Source organism: Chinchilla lanigera, unplaced genomic scaffold, assembly GCF_000276665.1.
Source record: "Chinchilla lanigera isolate Chin_1 unplaced genomic scaffold, ChiLan1.0 scaffold00041, whole genome shotgun sequence".
Taxonomy (NCBI): Eukaryota; Metazoa; Chordata; class Mammalia; order Rodentia; family Chinchillidae; genus Chinchilla; species Chinchilla lanigera.
Genome location: NW_004955442.1, coordinates 2,903,305 through 2,913,290, shown reverse-complemented (window position 1 = coordinate 2,913,290; position 9,986 = coordinate 2,903,305). Strand labels below are relative to the sequence as shown.

The following is a 9,986-nucleotide window of genomic DNA, read 5'->3' as shown; positions in this document are numbered from 1 at the left end:
GTAGGCTTTGTGAATGGCGTCATCTCGAGTTGTGCAGTCTGCACTACGAGCAGCTGTATGCGACCTTCGTACTCATCAGATCTGCCCCAAGCCCAGAGTAGCACTTAACTCATTTTTGGCACTCAGCATCATTCAAAATGGCAAGAGAAATCTGTAAAGGAGAGGAGGGTTAAACCATTGAGAAAGCAAATTTGCAGCTTATGCTTTCCACAGATTTATTTACTAAGTGGGCCGTTTCCTGTTATCAAACAGGCAGGGAGGAGAAATGTCAGTTGTCTAGGCTCTGCAGTACTGTGCCTACTGTGACGTCTAAGCCACGAACTGGGGGCCACGTCTCTGTGGAGTGGCATGTGGCAGGGGGGCCGGCCCATGGGTGCTCTTGGGGCACACACCATCAGGTGTCACACATGCTCACGTCACACAGCCCCACCTTTCCCCAGGCTGGCTGAGACTGGGCTGGTACCTATCAGGAACCCTGCAAAATCTCATTGGCAATGCTGGGGACAGAACCCAGGGCCTTGAGCAGACTAAAAATGTGCTCTACCACGGCACTACATCCTCAGCCCTTTTATTTTTATTTTTATTTTTGAGTTAGGGTCTTGCTAAATTGCTTGGGCTGGCCTTGAACTTGCAGTCCTCCTGCCTCAGCCTCCTGAGTAGCTGGGATCACGGGTGTGCCCCACCATACCCAGTTTAACTGGTTCCTTTTAGGTGAATGCTGGAAGGACTGTTGTTAAAGAGTGAACAGAAGCCACTTGTTTATTGGTTCGAGCCTGTGTTGTTTGTTGGTTCAAGCGCTGGGCTCTTACAGGCCTCACAGTGGAAGCCCCGCTGGTGACAGGAGTGTGCTGTCCCTACTTGAGCATCACTTGGCCCCAGGGGTTCTCCCACTCCGCAGTGGTGTGACCTCCCATCCCCAGCCCACACTCTGTCTCTCCACCTGTAAGGGAGAGGTGCTCTCGACAGCCAGCTCCTGGGTTGTTTGAACGGTGAAATGAGCTGGTGCATATGGGGCATTTTGCACGGTGCTTGGCAGCTTACAGGTGCCCTGTGCCTGGTGCCTTCGAGCATAACAAGTACACAGCCTGCCATTCAGAAGTATATCCTGGGCCGGGCGTGGTGGTGCATGCCTGTAATCCCAGCACTCTGCGAGGCTAGGGCAGGAATATCACAAGTTCAAGCCCAGCCTGAGACACTAGCAAGATCACATTTTAAAATTTAAAAGAAAAAAAAAGACTAGGGATGTAGTTCAGTGCAGAGGCCTTCTGTTCACTCCCTAGGACCACACAAAAAAATGTACCCTGGTGTATGAGGGGTGACTAGACGTGCACTCGGGTAATTGTGACATACCCTGAGTTAGCTAAGAAACACAGGGCGAGTACACTTGTCCATTCACTGAGAAGAGAAATGCCCCGCTGTGGGCCGGGTGGGCTGTGGGAAGCTGGGTGGATGAGCCCCCCCACACGGCGCATGGCTGCTGCCACCGATGACAGCTGTGTGCAGAATGGAGAGGGGGACAGGTGTAGGGAAGGGGGATGGGAGCAGGTGCCAGGGAAGGTTGGGGACCTCTCTGAGGAGACACCACTGAGGCAGAAACCTGAATGACAAGAAGGAAGCAGACAAGGCCAGGGACATAGCTCAGCAGTACGAGCGTCTGCCCGGCAAGCGCAAGGTCCTGAGTTCGATACCAAAAACAAAAACAAGAAGGAACCAGACAGACAGGGGATGGGAAGGGCATTTGGGCAGAGGGAACAGCATGGTTCGGTATGTCAGAGGAAGGGCCGTGCAGGCTGGAGCTGCAGTCGTGTCTGGCAGCATCAGGTGACAGTCAAGCTCATCCTGAAAGGCTGGTGGGACCTCACAGCGGGGGCGGGGGGGGGGTAGCCACAGTGAAGTGGGGGGGGGGGGGGGGGGGTAGCCACAGTGAAGTATGGCAGCTAGGAAGCAGGGCTGGATAGGGGACAGGTGCCCCAGAGGCCATGACATTTCGGTTCTGCCTTCTCTGGGAGGTACTGCTGCTCCTTTCTTTCTACTTTCCCTCCCTCCCTCTGACTCTCCCTCCCTCCCTCCCGCCCTCCTTTCTTCCTTCCTCCCTTCCAAGACATGGTCTTCCTAAGTTTTTCATAGGCTGGTCTTGGACATGGAACCCTTCTGCCTCAGCCTCCCAGAGTGCTGGGATTCCAGGCGTGCCCACCATGCTCGGCAGCTGCTCTTCTCATTTCGGGGAGAGAATGGTCACTTCAGTTTGGCCCATTGTCCGGCCCCCACTTCCCTGCACCTTGTCGGGAAAGGAGCAGAGAGCAAGCAAATGTTCCATTTCCCTCTTACAGCAGCTCTTGTCCAGGCCGTGACCTGCTGTCGCTTTGAAAGCACAACAGACGGGTCTCATTTCATGCACAGGATGCATCTGAAGACCTCATGGGAGGCAAAACTTGCATTTTGCAAGCTGAGTTTCCCACAGGCTTAAATGTCAAGTTCAGGTGGCGCAGTGTGGGCAGGTGTCAATCTGCAGCCGTCACAGCCCAGGGGCATGTCATCAGTAGCACCTCATGCCCAACATCAGCCCCTTTCCCGGCGTCCTTCCTGGCTCGCTGAGTGTTTAGAGGGTCTGAAGCTGTCCAGGTGGTAGTATCAGCTACAACACCAAGCTGTTCTAGCTATTTTTTTTTTTCCAGTGGAACTGGAGCTTGAACCCAGGGCCTTCACACTGAGCTGCATCCCCAGCCCTTTCTATTTTTTGAGACAGGGTCTCACGAAGTTGCCCCAGCTGGGCTCACACTTGCAGTCCTCCTGCCTCAGCCTCTCAGAACACTGGTATTACAGGCATGCTTCACCATTCCCAGCATTGCTCTAGAACTTTCTATTTGATAACTCATTTGGTATGGAGAGCAGTACCGCTGGGGAAATGGAGACACAGGGAGAGGAAGGGACTTGCCCAGGATTGCCCAGTCAGTTCCAACCCAAAGGCTATGATCTTAATTACTACCTTGTATCGCCTCCCTCCCTGTCTGCTTGCCCCTGCCCAGCCTCTTAGCATCTGTAGTCTTCTTTGGGAGTACATTGAGTCACAGCTGCTGCTGCTGCTACTTCATAGCTGTTTCTCTACATCAAGTTTCTGTACTTAAATCATTGATTCTCAGGGTCATTTTGTAGCTCTCTCCCTGCCAAAGAGCGCTTGAGTGATATTATTATAGAATATTTTTTAAAGATGTTAAATTACAGACGCAGAAGTTTGGATGCATATAAACAGCCACGTGGTTCATTCTAGACTAAGTACTGACAGGTCTCCACTTGGCTCCCGTGGCGCCCCCAAGTGCTGATAGCCTAACTCTGTTCACACACCCCTCCACTCCACTCCAGTGCTGAGGTTACGCAGCTTCTTGGCTGACTGTTCTAAACTGGGAGACCTTCCTTCATACCCCTGCACATTTCATGCAAAAAGCCCAACATTGTTGAGGGTTTAAGGAGGCAACACTATTTCAAATGTACATTGTTCCAGGTTGCGCCAAAGGGTCTGAGAGCTACTGTGCTGTGGATCTGACCCTCCGGAGTGCAGTCCCTGGGCTCTGTCGTCTAATGCTTGCACTGCTTGCTTTTGGCTCCTGGTCTGTGAGGTGTAGGGAGCCAGTGTATGGGCAGGGACAGCAATGGGGCCCAGACATGTCCCTCAGGATTCCTTGGCTACCGCTGAGACCTCTCCTCCCCTCGCAGGATAGCCAGCCGGAGCAGTGACAAGGACGGTGACTCGGTCCACACAGCCAGTGACGTCCCGCTGACTCCACGGACCAGCTCCCCGGATGGGAGGCGCTCGTCCTCAGATACATCCAAGTCCACGTATAGCCTGACCCGGAGGATTTCCAGTAAGTGTCTGTGCTGGGGCCCCGGCTGGCTCTCCCAGACACCCGCAGCATCTCCAAGGAGGGCTGTGCAGGGCAGGGTTGGTGGGAGGAGCAAATAAATTGTGGTAATGGTCCAGGAGACAAGTAACAAAGAGGTCATGATACCATGATGGAGGAATTGTGTCCAACCTATATGATTTCTACTGAGTTCGGTCAAAAGTGATCCTTTTGATGGATTTATCCCTTTACTGATCACAAGTGTATTATATCAGGTCCTGCTACCTTGTTATACAGCAGGCCTTGCCAACTCAGGGCCCCTGGTGTGTGCCAGTGGCTGGGCACAGAGGCTAGTGGAGATAAACTTCAGCCTGGTGCAGTGACAGATGGTAACTGATGTTCTGTGTGGAGAGGTACTAGGGCAGCGTGGAGACCGTGGCCAGGTGGACAGTTAGTGTCCTGCTGAAAGGAGCAGGCAGCTGCTAGTCCAGTGTAGCCATTGGTGGCTGTGTGGGATTATGGGCCCAGTGTTGTCTGATCTTTCTGAAGAGAAACTGGCACTATAAATGAAAATTCCTTACCTTAAACCTAAACAAAGTATATGCCTGAGACCAATTAGGCCACCCACTGTGCTGAGTTGTGTAGTGCATGTGTTTGACCCAGTGGCACTGGGTGAGTGGGGAGGAGAAGGAAGATACAGACGAAGCTCTGGCCTCCTATCACTCCACAGAAGTGTCTGCCATCTCACCAAGCGGATGTCTGAGACTCACTGAGCCAGGGGAGAATGCTTCAGATCCCTGAGCCAAGTCTGCTCAGGTGGAGGTGACTGGTGTCTAATCGTTCCTGGAGTAGGTGGGGAAAGAAGGAGGAAAAAGAAATTCGGAGGCTTCCAGTAGAGAGGTCGAGGGGATGCTGGGCTTCTGGAGGTCTTGCTCTACCTGTGAAATGAGAGGCCTGTCCTGCATCTCTGCTGTCCAGTACAATAGCCAAAACACATGCGGCTGTTGGCCCGGAAGTGGCACAAGGCCAGATGGAGAGATGATGTGAGTGTAAAACACACACCTGACTTTGAAGATACTATGAGAAAGAAAATGTGAAGTAGTTCACTAAAATATTTTTTGTTGATTACCTGTCAAAATGACAGTATTTTGGAAGTACAAATTGAATATCCCTTGTGCTTGGGACCAGAAACATTTTAGATTTTGAATTTTGGAATATTTGCACATACGTCATAAAATATCAGGTATAGGACCCATGGCTAAACATGAAATTCATCTGTGTGTCAGATCTTCTGTGCGTAGCCTGGAAGTAATTTTATATAACACCTTGAGTGCACGTGCATTTTGACTGCCACCTGCCACATGAGGTCAGAGTGGCTTTTTCCCCAGTGGCATGAATATCACAATTCAAAAAGTAGAAACTGCTCAAAAGGAAAAAACAACTGGGATGGGGGAAAGGAGAAAAGAAGGGAGGAAGGAATAGGTATATATATATGTATATATGTACACACAAGATAGCTAAGATAATTGTACTACTAATTTCTATTGGTTCATTGAAAAGAACACTTTGTGTTTATATTGTTTGATCAGTCTCACATACCTATTTCTGGTAATCTGAGCAACTACTTTGAAGATAACAGTAGGCAATATAGTAACCATTGTTAATTTCCTATCATCTTGTTTTTAAATTCTGTACCGTTTTTAATTTTTTTATTATCTTTAAAATAAAAAACATTTTGGATTTTGGAGCATTTTGTATTTTCAGATTAGGGACAGTCAACTAGTAGGTCAAATAAAAGCAACTATTTAAATTAAATCCCACCTGTTTCTTTGTATGTTTAAAAAGTTATGACTTCTGGAACATTGTAGTTACCTGTGTGGCTCTCACTGCTGGCTTGCGTTGTCCTTCTGAGGACAGTGCTGGTCGAGGTGATTCTGTCTTGTGCCCAGCTCTGAACACAGGTGGTTTGCATTTTGTGTGTATCATTGCATCTCTTGTGCATCAGGCAAGAGTCTCCCGATGTTAGCTGACAAGACAGCTGTTTGGGCAATGAGGAGTAATACCATGAGCTCACTGTCAGAATGAGGGAGGAGCAGAGACTAGGGTGCTGGGCTTGGGGACAGTGAACTCTGCTGGCCGATGAAGAGGGGAGAGACAGTCTTTGAGCCATGAGGTTTGAATAGAGTCCGTAAAAACTGTAGTTATTGCTGTTTATTGGGTTTTTGCTCTGTGCACATTCTGTGCCAGGTCCTTTCCATGCATTGGCTCAGTGAATCTTCACTACTGTCTTTGAAGTAGGTGCTAGTACAATTTTACAGAAGGGGGAAACTGAGACGCAAAGAGTCTCCAGCATGTGCCAGGAGTCACAGGGCTCAGGAATAAGCTGAATTGGAATTTGACCCAGGCATATGGGGCCAACGTGTCAAAGCAGGGGCAGCAAAGGTGGTGGGGACAGCCAGACAAGCCAGGCCTGACACCTGCTACCGCTGTTTGTAAGGGTGCGGCCTTCGGAAGTTACTTGAAGTTTCTCTCTCCTCATCTGCACAGTGAGGGTGATAGAGATTACCTAATAATCAAGGGCGTTGTGAAATTGGATGGCTGAGAACACAAAGGCCATTTAGAACAGTGCCTGGCCCTTGACTGCCGGGATGATATTAACGGTGACAGTGGTGGTAATGCTGGCACACAAGTCAGAGCACAGTCAGCCCTGTGTATCCACAGTTCTGCATCCTCCAGTTCAACCAGCCATTATCAGAAATATTCGGGGGAAAAATGCTTCTGTACTTAAACGTACAGATTTATTTCCTGTCATTGTTCTCTAAATGATGTAATGGAACAAGTAATTAGAAAGTGTTTATGTGGCACTAGAGATTACAAGTAATAGAGAGATGATTTGAAGTATATGGGAGGATCTGCGCTCATTATATGTAAATATTGTGCCATTGTATATGAAGGGCCTGGGTATCCTCCTATTTTTTGTACCCATGGGGGGTCCTGGAGCCAGTCCCCAGGCATTGAGTGATAACTGCAGATCCAAGTGCACAGAGATGAAGAGCATTTTGAAGCAGAACGAACAATGTGAGAACCTGTCAGCTGTTGCCGATGTCACCACCTGGCCCAGGGAGTGATACTCATTCTGTTTCTGGCTCTGTTTAGGTCTTGAGTCCAGACGGCCCAGCTCCCCGCTCATCGATATCAAACCTATTGAGTTTGGCATCCTCAGTGCCAAGAAGGAGCCAATCCAGCCCTCGGTGCTCCGACGGACCTACACCCCAGACGACTATTTCAGGAAGTTCGAGCCCCGGCTCTACTCCCTCGACTCCAGCAGCGATGATGTGGACTCTCTGACCGATGAGGAGATCCTGTCCAAGTACCAGCTGGGCATGCTACACTTCAGCACACAGTACGACCTGCTGCACAACCATCTCACCGTGAGGGTCATCGAGGCCCGGGACCTGCCGCCTCCCATTGCCCACGATGGCTCCCGCCAGGACATGGCGCACTCCAACCCCTATGTCAAGATCTGCCTCCTGCCCGACCAGAAGAACTCTAAGCAGACGGGGGTCAAGCGCAAGACCCAGAAGCCTGTGTTCGAGGAGCGCTATACCTTCGAGATCCCCTTCCTAGAAGCCCAGAGGAGGACCCTGCTCTTGACCGTGGTAGACTTTGATAAGTTCTCGCGCCACTGTGTCATTGGCAAAGTGTCCGTGCCTTTGTGTGAAGTAGACCTGGTGAAGGGCGGGCACTGGTGGAAGGCACTGATTCCCAGCTCGCAGGTAAGGCCAGCTTTGCGGTGTCTCCTCCTGCAGGCTTTACTGAGCAATGAGCACTTTTATTTCATTTTACTATTTAAGAAAGTTTGTGTTAGTTATAATACTTGTTTGTACTGAAATAATTTTTGGCACATAGGAAGTTACAAACATAGCACAGAGAGTCCTCATGTCTTCGTCCCCCAAGGATGACATCTTACACCCCAGAGTACATTAGTCACACCAAGAGGTAGACATGGGAACCTAGACCAGGCCTTGTTCAGATCTCACTGGTTTTGATGCATGCCGCTGTGTGCGTGCGTGTGTGTGTGTGTGTTTCTGTAAAATCTTATCACAGATATGGATGCATGTAACCACCACCCCTCTGGGAGCTTTTTCGTCATTGATGCTGAGTTATTTAATCAGGAGAATGATTGTCCAGGGTATAAAGCTATCAATCATTTTGACTTTCAGAAATTGATTTGGCAGGAAAGAAAAGTGAGGGCAAGAGGACTGGATGATGCATGGATGCTTCTCAGGCAAATGGTTAGATCGGCCTCCTTCCCCTGTGCAGCCCAGGGAAGTGCAATTGGCTGCTGAGGAGGTCACCCGTGGGCCTGGTTGTGTCCCCAGTGGGCTGTCAGGCGTTTCTGTCTGTACCTGCTGTGGGTACTGGGGTCTGGAGGGAAAAGATTCAGCCATAAGAAGCCCCTCCAGCATGGCACACTGGTGACAACAGTCCACTGTGATACAGACGCGGTTATTTTACAAGGACACCCTAGGTTCATCTCAAAGGTGTGTCTCTTGGTCCAGGATTTGATTGATGACCCAGTGCACATTCACAGGTATAGTTTTGTTTTTTTTTTTTCCCTTGGAGCTAGAGATGGAGCCAGAGCCTTATATTTGCTGAACACATACTCTACAACTGATGCATACATTAGCCCTGGGTGCAAGTTTTGTTCTTTATTTTTAATTTTTAAAATTTTTATTAGTACGTGTTTGCAGGTTTTAAACATGAGGCCCAAGAGGGATGGTTTCCCTGTAAGAGTGTGTGCATGGGGGTGTGTGTGTGCACGCGTGCATGCGTGCACATTTGCAAAGGTAGAGGTTTATCCCTTTCCTGGATTGAATTGTCTAAGAAGACACTGAGGCAAAGGACATCATCTATCAGGGAGATGACACTGGTAGGGTGCAGCAGCGCAGAGCAGGAAAGTCACATAAAGGACACACAACTGAGCTGGCTCTGTGGTGCTGATGGTCCTTCAACCTGCCGGGGAGACTGAGGGTTCACGTAGCCACAGGCCACCGTGGGTGAGGGAGCCATGGGTTTGCATAGGCACTGTCTCCTCCCAGCACTGAGTAAGGGCTGCTGGGAGTTGGGAGATCAAGTCTCTGCCCCTTCTGGCCTGTGGCCCCGGCAAATACGAAATGGTGCATGAGTGGGCAGCCGGATAACAGCCCATGTGTGCTGAAGCTGTGCGGGAGCGGGGAGGGTGGGCGGGTGTTAGCAGTGCCCACTGCTGTCCCGGCATCCCCCTCCCAAGGTAGCCTGCCCATCACACCACCCAGAGAGGTTGTGTGTTTTCTGTACCTCTTCCAGGATATCTGACATCACTGGGTCTTTAAGGAAGGACCCTGTCTCAGCCATGTAGAATCTTACAGCGTAAAGGACACAGTAAGTTCCAATTTACAAGGTTCTGTTCTTCCTCACAGAAGATGTGGAGAATGTCCACACAGCTGGCCTCCTTCATGTCTTTGCTTGGATGGCCCCTCAGTAGAGCCTTCCTGGCACATCACTGTAGTCTGGTTCCCTCTCTCCTCTGGTTTCTCTCCCTCCTTCTCTCCTCCTTCCCAGCTCTGGTGCAGACACATGGGTGGGAGACAGAGAAACCTAGAGCAAGGGAGCTTGACCTCCATTAAGCTGGCCACATCCCCTTCCCATGGGGGCCGTGGTGGTGATGCATGGCACCCCCACCACATCCTGCCTGTGTGTTGGGGCCCTCTGCTTTCTCTCGGGCGGAGTGGAGGTATGACACCACCATACAGGTGTGAGGCCAGGTGTTCACACCGTCACCTTGTTGAAGGGCCTACTGGGTGGTAAGTGGCAGTTCTGGTTGTTAGGAGGGGACATGGTCTGTTTTGCGCCTCTTCAGAACAAGGCTGCACTTCGTCATTTCCCAGGGTGCTCTGTGGTAGGAACTGGGAAGGCAGGGAGTGTAAAGGTTTCTGACCGTTCCTGACACTGTGCCTTTGTAAGTGTCCCTAGGGAGCTGCCTTGTCCCTTCCTCTATGTGACCATGAAGGCTTTCACCATAGACTACATCTGCCAGTGCATTAACCTCAAACTCCCAAGCCTCTGGGATGTGAGAAATACATTTCTTCTGTTTATCAGCCACCCAGT

The 9,986-nt window shown here is 50.3% G+C and overlaps 1 protein-coding gene across 1 annotated transcript in view; it reads left to right on the top strand.

Moving 5' to 3' along the window:
* Syt17 (synaptotagmin XVII) overlaps positions 1-9,986 on the top strand; it is a gene marked incomplete at its 5' end in the record, with an annotated part of 78,485 nt that overhangs the window by 8,337 nt on the left and 60,162 nt on the right. Inside the window, 2 exon segments of the mRNA XM_005391093.2 lie at positions 3,712-3,860; positions 6,993-7,612. Of these exon segments, the coding sequence (XP_005391150.1) occupies positions 3,712-3,860; positions 6,993-7,612 (769 nt within the window).